This window comes from Bactrocera neohumeralis, chromosome 6, assembly GCF_024586455.1.
Source record: "Bactrocera neohumeralis isolate Rockhampton chromosome 6, APGP_CSIRO_Bneo_wtdbg2-racon-allhic-juicebox.fasta_v2, whole genome shotgun sequence".
NCBI classification, from domain to species: domain Eukaryota; kingdom Metazoa; phylum Arthropoda; class Insecta; order Diptera; family Tephritidae; genus Bactrocera; species Bactrocera neohumeralis.
This window is the reverse complement of record NC_065923.1, coordinates 80,782,096-80,803,729: the sequence shown is the minus strand read 5'-3', so window position 1 is coordinate 80,803,729 and position 21,634 is coordinate 80,782,096. Positions and strand designations below refer to the sequence as shown.

Below are 21,634 nucleotides of genomic sequence, written 5' to 3'. Positions count from 1 at the left end.
TTCTTTAAAAAAATCGCGAAAGTAACGAGAATTAGCAAAATGAGCCAATGTATTTAAAATATGTTGCCATCAGACGAGTTTGAGACAACTTAGGATAAGTTTTTCAGAAAACTGTGCCAAATAGGAGGAATTACATAAAAAATTTAACCAACGTTAAAAGAATAATTAAGACAATTTTCGCCAAGAAGATGCTAAATTATTAAAAAGCATTGTGTCAATGCAGATATTATCATTGAGTTGCAAAAACAATTGACATTATGATATCAATCTTTGATGCTGCTCGTTGCAATCTCGATAAGGTTCGATAAAGTAATGTTTGCCATTGTATATACGTATGTAGTACATACCAGAATGTACGCAATACATGCATCCTCATTGGGTGCAACTACAAACAACTCTAATTTAATTAGATTTAAACAATATTTTCCGACCTATATATAAATGGAATTTGGCCCTATATGAAGCAATAAAAGTTTGTCTTCTGTCAACGAAGTATATTTTGCTGAACTAAATTTAATATATAAGGATGTTAAGAGGTTTGTTTAATATTGCTCTACTTATGAGTTTTCCGTAAAAGTGACCGGATTGTTATTGCAGTGATAACGCTAGCAATTTTTGTGCTAGCTGCAGAAGGAGGTAATGTGAAAGAAACGCGATGTATCAAAGAGGTGATAGGAAAAAGGTTAGCTCACCAAACCGATTGTTCTAAATTTGTGCAATGTGTTAATACATCATTCGGACGACTTCAGAATTGTCCTAGTGGATTAGCATTTAATGCTCAAGATGAAGTATGTGACTATCCTTCTCGCGCTGGTTGCTCGAAAGAAAGGTCTTCCTTTTTAAAAACCACTTGCGAATGTGACTGCAGTGTGTGTTGTCCAGAATGTAATTCAGATATCACTCCAACAGCTCCTACTGTAAGTCCAACTTCAACGCCACCACCCAGTCCGAAACCAACATCAAGTCCAACACCACTGTTGCCATCATCATCTTCATCTACTTTTACGTCAACGCCTTGCAATACTCCAATCCAATCATCCTCGCAAACTCGTTCAAATCAAATTACTCCGGAACCAACGTCAAATCCAAACCCGTCACCGACTTCTACTCAAACGCTAACAACAACATCAACAACTTGCGATACATCAAATCCAACTCAATCATCATCGCAAACTCCATCGACTCCGGAACCAACGTCAAATCCTAATTCATCACCGACCCCTACTCAAACGATAACACCAACACCAATAGCTTGCGATACAACAACTCCAACTCAATCACCACCGCAAACTCCATCGACTCTGGAACCAACATCAAATCCAAACCCATCACCAACGCCAATAGCTTGCGATACATCAAGTCCAACTCAATCACCATCGCAAACTCCATCGACTCCGGAACCAACGTCTAATCCAAACCCATCACCGACCCCTGCTCAAACGATAACACCAACACCAATAGCTGGCGATACAACAACTCCAACTCAATCATCATCGCAAGCTCCATCGACTCTGGAACCAACGCCAAATCCAAACCCATCACCAACGCCAATAACTTGCGATACATCAAGTCCAACTCAATCACCATCGCAAACTCCATCGACTTCGGGACGAACGTCTACTCCAAACCCATCACCGACCCCTGCTCAAACGATAACACCAACACCAATAGCTTGCGATACAACAACTCCAACTCAATCATCATCGCAAACTCCATCGACTCTGGAACCAACGTCAAATCCAAACCCATCACCAACGCCAATAACTTGCGATACATCAAGTCCAACTCAATCACCATCGACTCCGGAACCAACGTCTAATCCAAACCCATCACCGACCCCTGCTCAAACTATAACACCAACTTCAAAAGCTTGCGATACAACAAGTCCAACTCAATCACCATCGCAAACTTCATCGACTTTGGAACCAACGTCAAATTCTAATTCATCACCATCTCCAACTGAAACGTTAACACCAACACCAATAGCTTGGGATACAACAAGTCCAACTCCATCGAGTCCGGAACCAACTTCAAATCCTAATTCATCACCATCTCCAACCGAAACATTAACACCAACACCAATAGCTTGCGATACAACAACTCCAACTCCATCGACTCCGGAACCAACGTCAAATTCTAATTCATCACCATCTCCAACCGAAACGTTAACACCAACACCAATAGCTTGGGATACAACAAGTCCAACTCCATCGACTCCGGAACCAACTTCAAATCCTAATTCATCACCATCTCCAACTGAAACGTTAACACCAACACCAATAGCTTGGGATACAACAAGTCCAACTAAATCGACTCCGGAACCAACTTCAAATCCTAATTCATCACCATCTCCAACTGAAACGTTAACACCAACACCAATAGCTTGGGATACAACAAGTCCAACTAAATCGACTTCGGAACCAACTTCAAATCCTAATTCATCTCCATCTCCAACTGAAATGTTAACACCAACACCAATAGATTGGGATACAACAAGTCCAACTCCATCGACTCCGGAACCAACTTCAAATCCTAATTCATCACCATCTCCAACCGAAACGTTAACACCAACACCAATAGCTTGGGATACAACAAGTCCAACTCCATCGACTCCGGAACCAACTTCAAATCCTAATTCATCACCATCTCCAACTGAAACGTTAACACCAACACCAATAGCTTGGGATACAACAAGTCCAACTCCATCGACTCCGGAACCAACGTCAAATTCTAATTCATCACCATCTCCAACCGAAACGTTAACACCAACACCAATAGCTTGGGATACAACAAGTCCAACTCCATCGACTCCGGAACCAACTTCAAATCCTAATTCATCACCATCTCCAACTGAAACGTTAACACCAACACCAATAGCTTGGGATACAACAAGTCCAACTAAATCGACTTCGGAACCAACTTCAAATCCTAATTCATCTCCATCTCCAACTGAAACGTTAACACCAACACCAATAGATTGGGATACAACAAGTCCAACTCCATCGACTCCGGAACCAACTTCAAATCCTAATTCATCACCATCTCCAACTGAAACGTTAACACCTACACCAATAGATTGGGATACAACAACACAAACTCAGACAACGATAGCCACAACTGACGGTACCTTCACAATACCTGGACCCACACAAGACACTCCTGATTGTGATCCATTGTGTTGTAATGTAAAAGATGGTTCCACTAGTATTTTGGAGGGAAATTGTCAAAAATTCGTGGTTTGTGTTGGTGGCAAGGAAAATATTTTTACTTGCTCCAATAATTTGCTGTTTAATTCCGTAACTGGCGAATGCGATTATCCAGGAAATGTAAATTGTCCCTGGCCTCAAAATCCACCAAGTGGTCCGTCGGCGGGACCATCTGGAACTCATTGTGCAACTGGTGGTCGGTGCGTTGGCCAGCAGGACGGCACCTCTTTTGCTATCGAAACTGATGCTTGCAGCAGTGACTATATTGTATGCCAGTGTGAGTGTGAAGTGCAGCGTAGTTGCCCATCACTATTAATGTTCAACTATAATTTGGGGGTCTGTGATTGGCCAACGAGTTTTGGATGCTAACATATTTTAAATACTTTTGCTAGCATACCGAAGGATGTTAACTGAATATTATTGTCTTACGTTATATTACGTCTGAATGGCAATGCCATTTGACACTGTATATAAACATAGCAAAATCAAATTCAATTTTTCCTCTCAAACTATTCCAACATTTTTAGATTCCGCATTATTAGTCAAAATAAAAATGTACATACATATATGACTTTTTACCCATTAAGAGAGCGTTAATATGGATTATGATGGAAATTTTTTAAAAGGTTTTTAAAATTTTTGAGCTTTTCAAAGCCGATTGCTTATCTTCAGCTCTATTCTAGCAGAATAGAGAACGATAAAAGGTTATATTACCACTTAACAAGGAAATCGGTTTTTTCTAGCCAAAATTATAAGTATGTATGTACATATGTATATACTTGAATATATCCATCATTTTGAAAGTTAAGGAAACTGTATATTTTGTAACAAATATGGGTCCTTCATTGTTGCAGAATGGGATATTTAAAAGACAACCTTTCAATTGGCACACGCTGGTCTGAGGCATAAGGAATTAGAAATATGGAACATCGTTAATAAAGCCTTGCTTGCTAAGGATATCCGTTAGTTAACTATGTTTTCAATCAAAACCTTGATACAACTGTGTGCTATAATAAGAGTTTAAACCGGATACTTACAAGGTAATATGTGGACAAATCGGTAATATGTGGGTTATGCAACTTAGGACAAATCGGTAATATGTGGGTTATGCAAGGAGAATTATGAGACTTTAAAGAGAAGTTAGCTAACACTCAATTGAATCAGCGTAAAAATAACAACAAAAAATATTAACGAAAACAATCAAACAGTGGTCTGGTACTTTATTTACTGTACCAAATAATACCTATTATTACTGCAACTTTTCGAATATATTACGTAATGTTCAAGTATAAAATATTTTAAGTAATGCTACGTAATACGTAGTATGATGTTCTCTGTTGTTTTCGAAAAAAGGTAGAAATCTGGAATCAGCGTAAAAATAACAACAAAAAATATTAACGAAAACAATCAAACAGTGGTCTGGTACTTTATTTACTGTACCAAATAATACCTATTATTACTGCAACTTTTCGAATATATTACGTAATGTTCAAGTATAAAATATTTTAAGTAATGCTACGTAATACGTAGTATGATGTTCTCTGTTGTTTTCGAAAAAAGGTAGAAATCTGGGAAAATGCTCCTCGGTCACGTCATTCTAGCTGCTAATTTAATTGATTTAAATTTTCTATATGAGGTTAATTTTCATAATACATTACTATTTCGCCAATATAATGATAATGGCAAATAGCAGTTTAACCGCTCCGGCCCAGATAAATCCATTCTTCACCAATCGTGGGATTGGCATTTCGCAATGGAGGGCCATTCGCAACGTCCATTTCTTACACTGAAATGATGTCCCTCCGGACATATCAACGCCAAAGCTTGGTGATTCATACAGAAAATGAAGCGGTTACAGTCATCTTGGAAAGGGAACAAAGTACCGTTTGGGCTCATTACGCATATGGTGTCCTTTTTCGTACTATCGGTATTGCCTAGTTCATCTAAATTAGCTATGTCGTATTCCTTTGAACTAGTTGCTACCGTATTAATTAGTTCGATTTCCTTCTTAGTTAATTTTTTCGATTGTGTACTGCATTTGGCCATTGTTGGGTCTTGACATAATCCTCTTGATGCGTTAAAATGAAGCATTGGGGGGCAGGTACGGCGATAGGGCCTTTCCAATATACACACGTAGTATTGTGAGCAAGAATCTGGTTTTGGTAAGAGCGTACCGGTCGGGAATTTTATGCAAATCGGACCAATACTCAGATCCGCAACAACTTCGTCAGGCGTTTTCGGTTTAGGTAAAGATGAACGAGTACCTTGTTTCTTTTCATTCCTTGTGGATGTTATATTTTTGATTTGTGACAGATCAAGTTGACAATTAGCTTTCAACGGATGATCACATAGTCCGGTTTGTGTATTAAAATGATAAAAACTGCCACACGAGCTGGCTATAGCATTCCCATCGACGCAAATAAAGAAACCTGTACAGGAACCCGGCATGGGTATAGTGACACCGTTGCGATTGCTGCAGATTTCCGGGAAGCCCGCATCAGTTCGTTGCTGCAAAAAATATTTATACATACATATATATTTGCACACATGCAGGCAGCAACTCTTAACTTACATCAAGTTTCCGAGACAAAACGGAGCTTTGCAAAAATGCAAAACTTAACAAAACACCTAATAAATACCACATGTTTTCTCCCAAATAAGTGTTGTTTATCGATATTCTTGAAGAGTCAAATTTTCAAATATCGCGACTTTTAATATTCAAATACGAATCATCAATTGAGCTGTGTAAAATACTTTCCAATCTTTATAAACATTCTTAGTTTCTTATCATAATGCTAAAATTGGAAATATTTGCATATGCTATACTCATATCAAAACATTAAATGATACACTGCTACATCGTTTCTTACTGAAATCTTGATATAAATTTGCGATATAACGTCTTACATATTCATTCAAATATAAAAGAATATGTTGGCGTATATGTATGTATATGTTTCCTTATAAGTCATATGTATCAGTAAATACGTACATAAGTACATACATATGTATTTTTTTACTTATAAAATTTAGCAAAGAATATGTTGGGAATATAGCAACAAATTATAATACTCCCCATAGGGGAAGTTACATAGCATTAATACATATTCATAAGCTACGTCGTAACCATAAATCGTATGAGGTTGAGGGCGTGTTTAACATCTGGTCGTTTGATAGTTCGTATCCCACTTGTGGTGTCTAGAATAATAAAAAAAAGTCAAGTCAAAGTTCTGACTACAGTTCCGTGAATATTCGTTTGAAGTGAAGTAGCTGATTCGTTGCCATATACACATCTAGGTCCTTCTTTTGATGGATAAAATCAAAATGTATATTTAAGGTAAAAATAGCTCGGCCAAAAAACATCATAGGAACATTTTTTTTTCAAATAACTGTATGTAAGAGAATGCATGTATTTAAGAGTATGCGTGTATGTGCTGAGTAATTTAAAACAATCAAGTATTGTTCACAAATAATCTGATAGTAGCGATAAATTTACAATCAAAACTACATATTTGCAAATGATTACTTTTCCATATATTGCTGATATTGGGATGTTGTGTACGTGCTTTTAATAGTGGACAAAAACGCAAAATATCAATATACTCAGAACTTCGTACTAATATTTCATGGTTTAGTTGTTCCACGTATTGCTAGATCATTTTATTGTATTCCAATCGGCGTTATATGGAATGCAGACATAGATGATGTCCGAACTTGTCTACATACATTCTGTATAAGGACTTTATTATACACAAGAGAACCTTTTCGCAGTGTAAGGCTATTTTCTACTATTTTTAAAAGCACTTGTAAGCCTTTAAATCAAGTCTTCTTAAGCATTTAATCACATTTTTTGATTTATCGATTTCGTTCTTTCATCTAATTCTTGGGCAACACAATGCTAATTTAACCACAAATTTTGTAACCTGATGATTCACTTTATACTATCTGTGAGTGCTCCAGAGTGGTCAAAAAATAGAGTAGGAGATCAGGGGCAACATGTGAGGATCATGAATCCGGATATTGCTTCGTTCTACTTACGTTTTATTTATGACCCCAATTAAGGTCGGATACCCATATCACACTTTACACGCACACTGAACGGTTTTAATTATATCGATACACATGCATTACCCAAAATATCAAGGACTCAGCTTATGTTACATCTACATAGATAAAGATGAAGAAGAATATTTATTAATATGCATTTATAGACAAGAAAAAAATGAATGCAGGGGCTCAAACATATTTAGGAATAATCTTATTTGCAGTAACGATCACAGGCCATTACTTCCGAGTTCCAGAAAAGACCGTTCCCACAGGTTTGTACCGTTGCAAAGGCATCGCATTGTATAAATTTATGACAGTCAAAAGGATGTCTCACGTAATCAACTCCGGGGGTATTGCATAAAGGTAAGAAATTGGTGGTATCAGTGTCGTATTCCGGATTATATGAAGGTGGCTCTCGATCCCTTTGTGCTGCTGTTGGAGGAGTTGCAGCAGTTGCTATGGAATTATCAATATATGGAGGAAGTGTCCATATCTGTGGCGAATTTTTGCAGTCCCCATTTTGTAGTAAATCGCATCGCTCTAGCAAAGAATTCCAGTACATGTAAGAAGGACAACGCATTGGAATGCATTTATAGAACTTGTTGCAGTCTGCCGAGTCTGATGTAAAAAAGAATTTTTCCAATGTGGGATATGCACTAATGTCGGTTGGATTCGTTGGATATATCGAATCAGGAATGCTAGTGGAACATTTTGTAACTGAAGGAAAATCACAGCGATATGTCAAAATATTCCATTGAAGCCCATTTTCGCATAACATTGCGTAAGCATACCTATTTTTGCAAGTATAATACTTTCTGCAGTTGGTGGGGTGGGGCAATTGTACAGGATGCATTGGATCGTCAATCAATGGGCAATCGGGATGTTTTATCGGTTGTTCAACCTGAAATCCGATACAAAGTTATTATTTAAATTTTGAACTAAATCTTTTTAACCATATATTATAAAATCGGGAGTTTAACCAACCACCTGACATCAACTAAGTTTATTTTTCTTCTTTCGATTACATACATACATATGTACAAATATAATTAGGAATTAATTTACATTCATACTTACCATTTCATTAAGAGCAACAGTTAATCCGATCCATAACACAAAAAACGCCAGCAGCTGCATGTTTAACTGAAACACTGTACAAAATAATATTTTCTTGACCGTATTTTAACAAATTTGCCAATTGCCTTAATGTTCTTTGGTGTCGTCGCAAGTACTACTAATGATTATCTTATAATCTTCTGCATTTATATAAATGTGATTGGCATTTTAAATGGATGGGTTCGATAATATTTCTTATGCTATGTAAACACTTACTTCAGTTTTGTTTAACCAATGTAGGGAATGCTTTGTGAAATATTTGTAACTGATAAACGATGAGGATAACCTTGAAGTATATAAATAATGTTGTTGCCTTCCACTCGTATATATCTATGTATTGTATTCTAAGAAAATGCTTCAAAGATCAGGAATCGTCTATTTGTCATAGCTGTTACAAACGAATTCGATATTTGAAATAGGAATTTCAGAGCTTTAAATCTGAAGCAAACGAGTTAGAACGTTATTTAATATTGACATTGACTCGCATATTTTTTAGCATTGAAGATTTTGCTACAACATCATCGGTGCTTTCTATATGTATATGCAACATCAAAATTAAAAGAATTAAGACAGAGGATTATGTGTGCGTAGTCAGAAGCAAATATTGAGTTCTTTGATAAAAAGATTTAATACAATTAATTAATTATTTAAGCTTTAAAAAATTAAAATATTAAACAAATATAAAACGGCTTGCGAAAAATACTACTTTCCTCGCTTTGCGTGACAATTCATATTTTAACCACGAAGCGAAGAAAACAAAGGCTATGTCAGAATGAACACTTTGCTTTCAAAATCTGAACCCTCTAATAAAAATGACGACTGTTGCTGGGAGAAGCGTAAAAAGATGAGAGCTTTCCTACATTTAACTTCCCCTTGCTTAGTTTCGCTTCGATGTGAACGTACTCACATAAGCGCATCGAGCTTTTCTGTCAAATGACTGACGCAAAGCGAAATAAGAGTTCTGTGTGAATCAGTCATAAAAATCGATACCGACGTCAAATATGTTGGCTGATACCGGTTCACATCGGTGGGAGTCAAAACATTATATCCAAAACAAACGCTCAAAGATATAAAGCTTATTTGACAAAAAAAACGATTCAATATTATTATTTGCCAGTATTAAATGAACACTGTTATGATACCTTTGTGAAAAATTGCTCTCGGGATCCAAAAGCTATTTTCCATACACATCGCCTAAAATTATGCATAATAATATCTTTCGATATAAAATTCAACCGAAAGCCAGTTGTTTCGTTCATTAATTTTATCTCGAATCTAAAAAAAATGTCTCTTCCCAAACCTGACTTTTAACATTTTGCTTCCCAAATATCAGAGAACTTTCAGATTTTATGGAAAATCATGTTTTTAATCGACGTATCTAATGCATTGTGTACGCGTAACTACAACTTGGTGCATCGTGGTGTCAAATTCCGAAATAATATTATTGTATTAATTTAGTAGAGTCAATTTTAAACATTATAACGTATTTGAAGTATGTAAAGCAAAGATAGAAGCAACTATTTAGCCCATTTTGGATATACTATACATAATTAGGCATACTTGTAGTGTTTTTGCCAAATATCTTTAAGAAATGTGTTTGTAAAAGGATATTATTAGTTTTAATATGTTCGATCTGATTTGATTTTTTTACTCATCAATTGTTATTGAAATATTATTATCTCATACTAAATTAAAAATAAAATTATATATGTACATGTATTTTTACGTCCTCCCTTCTTAGACCACTTTTATCGGTCTAAAACCCTCTTCAATCATCCTTCATAAAGTCATAACATAATCTAGTTCAATACTTTCCTTATAGAAAGATCAGAGGTGAAATTCGTCGCTTTACCTTTGCGGCTAATCGCGAACTCATCCAGAATTTGCAACATGTTTTGCAGGATCACCTTCGATTATCACACATCTCTATTTTTGTCTTGCAGTCAATAGTTACAAATAAGTAGTTGAAGGTGTCAATGTCAATAGCAAACGTGCATGAGAATAATTCATTCATAATCACATCATGATAACGCTATCGATGCAATCAATGGCAGTGAAGTAAAAACATCAATAACTTATAAAGGTGTGGCCTATTACGTTGGTATTCTTCCTGATGCTCTCTTCATTTCTCTGAAAAATGCTAAAAAACTTAAAAATCAATTAAGAAACATTTGTAGGAACATGATCTAGAATTAGATAAAATTTAAACAAGTAAAATTACTGTAGTAACAAGTTGTAAATAAATTGTATTGAAGTGTCAATTCATAAACGAAATTTAGGTATAAAATGGTCTAAAATTTAATAAAACGACGACAGAGTCTTATTTAAGCAAGTGACTCGGATCTATTGTTATAAGTACTTTTAAAAACTAGTCAGAGGACATTTAAAAATTGCAACTAAAAAATTTCACCAACTACACATAGAATGAACGGTAAGTCAAACTACAGTTCCTTAAGTTTACTATAAATTGTTAATATGAATATTCACATGTATTAATACAATACTAATAACAAATAAACAAATTTTAATTTCGTAGTTACTCTTACCGCTGTGGTTTTATTGACCACAGCTGCACTTTGTTATGCAGCTGATGCAGAGTGTAAGTACCGTAAGACTCGTAAGTTGGTACTTCACTGGCCGGATCCTACTGATTGCACTCGCTACTATCGTTGTACGAATAGGAGTGTAAAGAGAGAAGTGGTTTGCGCCGAAGGCAAGGTATATAATTCGAAGACAGGAAAATGCTCAAATTACATCGAGGGTCTTTGCAAATTGACACTAGCCATGCCTTTAGATGCGGTAAGTTTTTCAAAATTTCCTCTTTTAAATTAAACTAAAATCACACCGTCCTTAACCTGCACTTTTAAATACATTTTTAGATTATCAACGTATGTGCTAATGAAACCTCTGGTGTTTATCTTGATCAACCTGGATACTGTCGTAATTTCTATATTTGCAATCAAAATCAAGCTTATCCTCAAGTTTGCGATGCTGGAAGTCGCTTCAATTCTACGACTAGAACATGCATACCAGACACTGACTCTGAATGTTGGCAAAATAAGTGTATTGGTGAAAATAATGGCACCTATTTGCCCAATGAATCTTCTTGTTCTTCATTTTATGTATGTGCTGCTGGCGAAACAATCGAACAAGAATGCGGTAGTGGCAGCTATTTTAATAGTTCCAAAAGGATTTGTTTGCCTGATCCAGATGGACAGTTTTGTTGGGAGAACTTATGTGTAGGCAAAAAAGATGGAGAGTTTGTGCAAGATGTAAAAGATTGCTACAGTTATTACATCTGTGTTTCCGCAAAACCAATCCAGCAATATTGTCCAGATGGCAGCTATTTCAATTCGACTGAAAACAGTTGCTTACCAGGCGAGTGTTCACCAGTTACAACCGAGTGTCCCACTACTGAGACAACAGAATCAACGACTGAATGCATTAGCGAAAGCACTGAATCCACGCCATCAACAGAATGTACTGAAGTTACAACATCTGCTACTGAGACAACAGAATCAACGACGGAATGCCTTAGTGAAAGTACTGAATCCGCGCCATCAACAGAATGTACTGAAGTTACGACACCTGCTACGGAAGCAACTTGCGATTGTCCTGGTGGTTATAAGGAAGGTGAATTGATACCGTTCCCAAACTACCCCGAGAATTGTGATAAATATTATGAATGTTCGAATGGTAAACTTGAGGAGAAGGAATGCGGTGAAGGAAATAGCTTCAATAGTACCTTAGGTGTTTGTGAACCCGATGTTGACCATATCTGTTGGCCAGTCGTGACTACTGAATGTTCCGAAGTTACCACATCTGCTACGGAAGCAACTTGCGATTGCCCTGGTGGTTATAAGGAAGGTGAATTGATACCGTTCCCAAACTACCCCGAGAATTGTGATAAATATTATGAATGTTCGAATGGTAAACTTGAGGAGAAGGAATGCGGTGAAAGAAATAGCTTCAATAGTACCTTAGGTGTTTGTGAACCCGATGTTGACCATATCTGTTGGCCAGTCGTCACTACTGAATGTTCCGAAGTTACCACATCTGCTACGGAAGCAACTTGCGATTGTCCTGGTGATTATAAGGAAGGTGAATTGATACCGTTCCCAAACTACCCCGAGAATTGTGATAAATATTATGAATGTTCGAATGGTAAACTTGAGGAGAAGGAATGCGGTGAAGGAAATAGCTTCAATAGTACCTTAGGTGTTTGTGAACCCGATGTTGACCATATCTGTTGGCCAGTCGTGACTACTGAATGTTCCGAAGTTACCACATCTGCTACGGAAGCAACTTGCGATTGTCCTGGTGGTTATAAGGAAGGTGAATTGATACCGTTCCCAAACTACCCCGAAAATTGTGATAAATATTATGAATGCTCAAACGGAAAACTGGTGGAGAAGGAATGCGGTGAAGGAAATGGCTTCAATAGCACCTTAGGTGTTTGTGAACCCGATGTTGACCATATCTGTTGGCCAGTCGGGACTACTGAATGTTCCGAAGTTACCACATCTGCTACGGAAGCAACTTGCGATTGTCCTGGTGATTATAAGGAAGGTGAATTGATACCGTTCCCAAACTACCCCGAGAATTGTGATAAATATTATGAATGTTCGAATGGTAAACTTGAGGAGAAGGAATGCGGTGAAGGAAATCGTTTCAATAGTACCTTAGGTGTTTGTGAACCCGATGTTGACCATATCTGTTGGCCAGTCGTGACTACTGAATGTTTCGAAGTTACCACATCTGCCACGGAAGCAACTTGCGATTGTCCTGGTGGTTATAAGGAAGGTGAATTGATACCGTTCCCAAATTACCCCGAAAATTGTGACAAATATTATGAATGTTCGAATGGTAAACTTGAGGAGAAGGAATGCGGTGAAGGAAATCGCTTCAATAGTACCTTAGGTGTTTGTGAACCCGATGTTGACCATATCTGTTGGCCAGTCGTCACTACTGAATGTTCCGAAGTTACGACACCTGCTACGGTAGCAACTTGCGATTGTCCTGGTGGTTATAAGGAAGGTGAATTGATACCGTTCCCAAACTACCCCGAGAATTGTGATAAATATTATGAATGTTCGAATGGTAAACTTGAGAAGAAGGAATGCGGTGAAGGAAATAGCTTCAATAGTACCTTAGGTGTTTGTGAACCCGATGTTGACCATATCTGTTGGCCAGTCGTGACTACCGAATGTTCCGAAGTTAGCACATCTGCTACGGAAGCAACTTGCGATTGTCCTGGTGGTTATAAGGAAGGTGAATTGATACCGTTCCCAAACTACCCCGAGAATTGTGATAAATATTATGAATGTTCGAATGGTAAACTTGAGAAGAAGGAATGCGGTGAAGGAAATAGCTTCAATAGTACCTTAGGTGTTTGTGAACCCGATGTTGACCATATCTGTTGGCCAGTCGTGACTACTGAATGTTCCGAAGTTACCACATCTGCTACGGAAGCAACTTGCGATTGTCCTGGTGGTTATAAGGAAGGTGAATTGATACCGTTCCCAAACTACCCCGAAAATTGTGATAAATATTATGAATGCTCAAACGGAAAACTGGTGGAGAAGGAATGCGGTGAAGGAAATCGCTTCAATAGTACCTTTGGTGTTTGTCAACCTGATATCGAAAATGTTTGTTCACGGATAAATTGTGATGCTCGAAACTATAACGTAGTTGGACGAAGAAATAGGCGAAGTGTGGACAGATCTTCGATTGACACATTCGATGCTCCATTGTGTTTGGGTTTATACACCGAGGGTGTGATAATAGGAGATTCTTCAAACTGTCGGAAGTATCAAATTTGTGTTGATGGTGAAATGATATCCGAAGATTGCGGCTTTGGAAATTATTTTAACTCAAATACTTTAACATGTAACATTGATACTCAGCAAGTTTGTATTGGCAATAACGAGAATGCCAATGAATACCTTAGTACCAAAAAGAGTGAACAAATAACTGATATCGTTTCCAGTATTGGGGTAGAAGATTGCAGCTGCCCGGGTGGTTACAAGGAGGGTGAATTGTTACCATTCCCCAACTATCCGGAAAATTGCGATAAATATTACATCTGTACCGACGGTAGGCTTCAAGAACGAGAGTGCGGAAAGGGAAATTATTTTGACAGTCGACTCGGAGTATGTGTACCTGATGTCGATAATAAATGTTGGCCGGCAGAAACGAATTGCACTTGTCCCGGTGGATATAAAGAGGGTGAATTGTTACCATTCCCCAACTATCCGGAAAATTGCGATAAATATTACATCTGTACCGACGGTACGCTTCAAGAACGGGAGTGCGGAGAGGGAAATTATTTTGACAGTCAACTCGGAGTATGTGTACCTGATGTCGATAATAAATGTTGGCCGGCAGAAACGAATTGCACTTGTCCCGGTGGATATAAAGAGGGTGAATTGTTACCATTCCCCAACTATCCGGAAAATTGCGATAAATATTACATCTGCACCGACGGTAGGCTTCAAGAACGGGAGTGCGGAGAGGGCAATTATTTTGACAGTCATCTCGGAGTATGTGTGCCTGATGTCGATAATACTTGCTGGCCAAATTTATGCTATGGTCAAATTGACGGTACCTATGTACCTGATTCGACAAATTGTACTTCATTTTATCTTTGCCAAGACGGTAAAGGAGAGATATATAACTGTCCACCTGAGAAGTGGTTTAACCCAGTTGATAAAATTTGTATGCCAGACTTTAACGCAACGTGCATAAATCCTTGTAAAGATACAACAGGAATTACATTCTTACCCAATCCCGATTGTTCTAAGTATTTTCTTTGTAATGACTGCAAACCATATGTTGAGACATGTCCCGAAGGTGGATTTGATATAACCTTGAATAAATGTCATGCAGATGCTGTTTGTGAAGCTACTTTGTGTGTAGGTAAAAGTGATGGAACAACATACCCTTTTGTAGGCAACGACACCAAATTCTATTTATGCATGGGCGGCGTAGCTCAGATAAGAGAATGTAAATCCGGACAAGTTTTCAATAAAGATGTGGGAGTTTGCTTGGAAGAGCCTAGCGTAAGTAGGGAAGAGCAATGTTGAGCATTTTTATTTACGTACTCGAAACATTTTCTGCTCGTCTTTCAGTCACAATGTAATCAAACCGAATGCCAGTCCACCAACCCAGAAGATAACGCATTTGCACCCTTAACAAACACTGATAACACCGCATTCTGTTTATGTCGAGGTGATTCAGCGTTCCTACATCACTGTGCAGATAATTACACTTTCCGAGCAGACCTCGGAATATGCTATTCGGTAAGAAAAATGATATGATGATTCTGGTATCTCACATGTTAAATGCTAAATATTTTTGTTTTCATTTTAAGAATGCACCTTGTGATCCGGAGTTATGTGATTCCTTCCCAGAAAATACGCGCTCGCAAAATCGTAACAATTCACATAGTTTCTGTTTATGTGTCAGTAAGCAACAAGTTATTGTTGATTGCCCCAATAATCAAACATACAATGCAGTCACCCAAACTTGTCAAGTGCTTGATGTTAGTGAAATGTGTCATAATATTTAAAAGCCTTTCAATTATTTGTATTAATGGAGAAATATTTTACTATTCTTTTAATTTATGTATATATAGGAAAGATGTTCTTCTACATTTTGCCTTACGGCTCCGGAGTATAGTACTTTCCCAGCATTGAATAATGATACAGATGGTTTCTGCGAATGCGTTAGTTCTGGCACCACATATAAGTTGTGCGGAAACGATAAGAAATACAATGCGGAAAAAGGAATATGTCTTCCAGAAATTGGGGATGATTGCAGTAGTTCACTTTGTTCAGGGAATGCTGGATTGATATATGGTGCTGCCAGTGATCCTCACTCCTTCTGTTACTGTATCAACGATGGATTAGCAATTAAGCAGAATTGCCCAAATTCTGAGATATTCAATGAGACTTTGTTTATATGTCAGGCGGTAAGATCTGATACATAATTTATGCAATAAATTTTATAGTTCATTTTCCATCTCTCCTGGAATGTCTAATAGGTGGGCTGTGATGGCGAAATTTGTTCGACGAATCCATCGGGTCCGTTTCCAGCTTTAAATGAACCATATGCTTTTTGTGTCTGTGGAAGTTCAGATCCAAGCTCAGTAACTAAACACGATTGTGCTAATGGAACTCGTTTCGATCCATACTACTTATTATGTAAAGAGGTATGAATTTGATGTCTAATGATAACCTGTTGGATGACTATTAGTTTATAAAATATCCTTTATGTTTAGGATCCTTGCGACAAGAACTTTTGTTCCAGTTCATCCAATAATGGTATCCCATATCCAGCAAATCATTACCAATACGGATATTGCGTGTGTAAGAGTGGAATACCCGAGTTGATTTCTTGTTCTGACGGAAACCTGTTTAATCCTGTTTCCAGACAGTGTGAATCCTCAAGCACTGTAAGTAGTTATTTCGAAATAATTATTCTGTATTTTTCTAGTACAGGAACACGAATACTATATATGCATTTGGTTTTCAATTATCCAGGTGGAGTGCGATGTAGCTCAATGTGCTAATACGACATCAGAATATCCTTTTGCCATTGCAGCTAAAAACGATACACATGGATTTTGTTACTGCTTTTCTTCGACCGAAGTTGAATTCTTCTTGTGTCCAGATAATGCTTTATTTGACCCGATTAGCGAGATTTGTAATATAAGCTGTACAAAGAGTGCGAAATTATTAGAACTAAATCAAGGAATCTCCACCGTGAGCTGCCTGGGTACTTACGGCGAGGGGGAATACGTCCCACATCGTACTAACAATCAACTGTTCTATGTCTGCTATAATGCAAAGCTTCTGGAGGGTGATTGTGGTGCAGGAAATATCTTCGACCAAGATAGTCTAACTTGTCAGCCTTTGGACAAAAGGGTTATGCACCAAAATACAAATATAATGCGCACGGGAGAGATTCCGGAAAATAATGTAAGAACTCTGACGATTTTGAAAAATTACCTAAAAAAATTCCCATACTTCTAAAGTTGTCAATAAGGCTCGCCTCTTTAAAAACATGATTGCTAAATACTAAAATTTAAGAAAATATACTTGAATAATTAATAAAGCACTTATACCTAAAGCTATATTAAATACTAGTATAGAAATTCCGCTTGCTTCATATTCATTAGATCGTTTAACTATACGTACGTATAGTTATCGCTCTAGTAGGTAAATAAAAGTGCTGTTACATAACGGTATTTTAAATTTTGGCAGTTTTATTCCTGAACAATATACAAATATATTTCCTAAAGGAAACAAAATGATGTGAATATGCATAGATAGAAACATGAATTTTGAAAGCAGTGGGATCCTGATTAAAAGGATATGCAAATACAGAAGTAGTGACATTGAATAAATTGAAGCTTTCTTGATGTGTTGTGTGCTGCTGCATTTTAAACTAGAAGCAAATCAATTTTTTCAGAGGCCAGTCTTGTTTTGGGAAATCTTAAAAAGCAGAATTTGTATTAACAAATATTTCTTCACCTTAGAAATGGTGTATTGAAAACGAAAAAAGATCCGTACTATTCAACTGTTCGCAATATGAAGTATGCTTAGATGGTGATTGGACTCGACTGAGCTGTCCTGATAGAAACATTTTCAGTCAAGAAGAGCGTGCGTGTATTGAACTTCGCGATGACATGATCTGCATTCATGGTCGTGTTACAATTTTTCCAAATTGTAGTACTTCAATGGAGTTACATACAGTTCCGGGAAAGGATGCTAACTGCACTCAATACTACCGCTGTAATCATGGTAAATGGCGATTGAAGAATTGTCCGAAACAACATTTTTACTCAAAGCGTTTAAACACTTGCATACCAAGTACACACGACGATGTTTGTACGGCTCAAAATGAACTCAACATTGACAATATGCCGGTACAGGAATTCGATTGTCGCCACATGGAAGTGCGTTATTATGAGTCTAATTGTGCAATGTACCTTATGTGTTTGGACGGTAAATGGTGGCATCATTACTGCCCACTTGGTATGTACTATAACCGTATATATAACTACTGCATGCCCGACTTGGATGGTCTTTGCTTATTTACTGCTAGGCCATCAATTTCTGTATATTCAGAAGAGCAATATTCTAAACAACCATGTACTTTACAAGGTGCCCTTAGACCATCTGCTTTGGCTTGCGATCGCTATTATGTATGCCAAGGAAGTTTTTGGAAATTGAAAATTTGTCCGTCTCAGCAGTATTTCAACCTTACCGAAAGTATATGTTTACCCGATATAGAAAATGTTTGCTTGCAACTATATAAACCCACGTGCAGTGAGGGCGAGCGGCGCGAGTTTCCATTTAATTGTACGTCCTATGAGAAATGCATACATGGAGAATGGCAAAAACAAAATTGCAAATTTTCTTTTATGTTTGATAATATTTTACAGCAGTGTGTGCCGAACATAGGAGAGTGTGGTGAGAATGGGTTGAGAAAAGTTTGCGGACCCGGAGTGGTTAAAGCTCACCCGCTGTCTGATAATTGTACACAATTTTATTATTGTCTTGATGGCATTTGGAAAGAGGGTTTTTGCTTAAAAACTCATACCTATTCAAAGGACTTGGGCAAGTGTGTGCCACATGCACCCCTTGATAAATGTCAACCCTTTATTGTGGAACAAAAATTAATGACTGATATGAACTTAGATTCAGGTCAACCAACATTCGAAAATGATATAAATAGTATCTGTCTTGGACGTGAAAATGGCAGTGCTGTAGCACACCCAGAGAGCTGTTTACATTTTTTCGTTTGTATTGGAGAGGTGCCAGTCAAAGAGCAAAAATGTATTCCCGCAGCATTTTTTGATGCTACACTCGGTTATTGTCGTCCTAATAACGGTAGCTGTATAATTCCTCTTGCAGGTGTATGTGCAAATTCCACAGACGGCGGCAATGTTGCACATCCCTACGATTGTCAGGCTTATTATGAATGTTCTACTTTGAATGGGACTGAACTACGCTATTGCGCCGAAGGCGAGTATTATCACAATACTACGGGTGAATGTCATATTGATCGAGGGGAGTGCCGTGCCAAATTTAAAGAGCACAGCAAATGTCAGCATGGAAAAAGTTTATCTCACGAACGTTATTGTAACATTTATTTTGCTTGTGTACGTGGTTTGGCTATACCTGCGGTGTGCCCAGCTGGTAATCACTTTAACTCCACTGTTGGACATTGTGTATTTGATCCTGTAAATAACTGTGAGAATGGTAGCTTATCAGAAATAACATATAACATCAAATCGGAAGACATATGTAAAAATTTAAGTGATGGCAATCACTTGCCTGACATGATAGATTGCACGAAATATTACGTGTGTTTAGCTGGAATGGAATTAAGGAAACAATGTCCGTCGGGTGCATACTTTGATACTGATCAACAGCTTTGTGTACCTGATGATGGTTCCTGCCCATATGTCGTCAAAACAGAATCAAACTTATTGATTGCTCCACCAGAGCCTTCCGTATGTGAAGGAAAGCATGGAGATATGATGCCTGATCTTCTCAACTGTAATGAGTTTTATGTTTGCATTAATGGAAAGTTACGACACGAAAGATGTTATACGAACTATTACTTTAACTCATCGCTACTGCAATGTCAATCGTACACGCAAGCTATTGGCAATACAACAGAAGCTAATGCTGTCAGTGTAGATGCACATCAATTAAAATTAACACAGACACAATGTAAACACAAGCCCTCAAATTATACTGAACTCTGCTTACAAATGCCAAAGGGATCTTCCATTGCAGAACCAGGTGATTGTCGACGGTACGTAAGTTGTAACGACGTCGACGGTCCTGTCTCTCAACGTTGTCGCAATGGTGAGAGCTATGATAGCTTGCTCGGTTTTTGTCGACAGAACGATGGCACATGTTTGCTGGAAAATGGACAACGAGTTGGTGAATGTAATGCTCGACACGGAGTGTTGGTAAGAGACGAAGACAACTGTCAAGCATATTTTGTGTGCATAAATGGCCAGAAAATCCCTGGCAGTTGCAATAAAAACGAATATTTCGATAAAATTCAGACGTCTTGTCTTCCCAATGAGAATAATCAGTGTGACAAAGCTTTAAACCAAGCTTACGCGATGAAAACAGCGGTGGTAAGTAGGAGTATCACAAACAGAAATATCAATATTCTTCACAATAATATTATAAAATATATATTATTCTTGTCTAAAGTCATGCCTTGGTCTCGGCGATTCCATACTTTATCCATATACGCTGGACAACTGCCGTTCGTACTTTCAATGTGTGCAAGGAAAACCAGTTGTACATAAATGTGCCGACGGACTATATTTCAACGCGTCAATAACACGCTGCGTGAAGGATGTGGTAAATTGTACTATGCCAGCAGTGGTAGCAAAGCGAGCGCTTGAAGAAATCCAGCATAAGGAACATGGGAGCTCTACATAGATACTATACATGTACTATATATATGTATATAATACTGTAACGAATATCACTTACTACTAACTTGAATTTTTCCACAGTTATACGATAGCAAGTCAACGTCATGGCAATACTGACGAACATACATATAATAGCGAAAGTTGCTTGTGATACTAGAGGTCATATTATTTGCAAACTTTCATAAACGAAATTGCGTATGTAACTATATATGTATGTAAAACCTTCATTTTTAGGCATTTTTCAAGCTAAGATAAAAAATTTAAAAACATTTTTACTGACATAATAATAATTACAAGAATACAAAAATTAAATTGTAACAGCTTTCCTTCAGGCCACGCATGTGTCTCATTTAAAACAAAACACGACGCCATTAACAATGACAAATTTTAACGCAATTACATATGTACACATCCTTGTATCTATCATTTTTAGCAAATAAATATAGGTAAAAGTAATATGTCGTTCAAATCCTAGCATACTTCAGTGCGAAATATTATACAATATATAACTACGAGTACAAACCCAAGTAGTTATTGTGAAACATTGTGCTGTCCTATCCACTAATTCTAAACCGTCCACAAAGCTGAGGTATTTTAGGAAACACCTATTTAATTCAAATCAAACCTATTTTGTTATGACGGAAGCAAACAGTGGTCTAATTACACAAAAAAATCAATTTCGTAAAAATTGACGTTATGCTTTTTTGTCTAGTCCGTCATAAGTGTACATATGTATATGTATATGTATGTGTCCTAACATGCATGTGTTAGACAGACAGGTAGAACTTAA

General features: G+C 37.3%; 1 protein-coding gene across 1 annotated transcript; it reads left to right on the top strand.

Moving 5' to 3' along the window:
* The first annotated feature begins 478 nt into the window (after positions 1-478).
* LOC126762854 (uncharacterized) lies at positions 479-21,300 on the top strand. Its single transcript, XM_050479895.1, has 15 exons — positions 479-536; positions 598-3,570; positions 10,906-11,168; positions 11,249-12,119; positions 12,354-12,821; positions 13,290-15,430; positions 15,500-15,670; positions 15,742-15,912; positions 16,006-16,341; positions 16,414-16,581; positions 16,651-16,824; positions 16,913-17,350; positions 17,911-20,535; positions 20,615-20,859; positions 20,926-21,300. The coding sequence occupies exons 1-14, from the start codon at positions 527-529 to the stop codon at positions 20,846-20,848; spliced, it is 11,043 nt and encodes a 3,680-aa protein (XP_050335852.1). The 5' UTR covers positions 479-526; the 3' UTR covers positions 20,849-20,859; positions 20,926-21,300.
* The last annotated feature ends 334 nt before the right edge of the window (positions 21,301-21,634 follow it).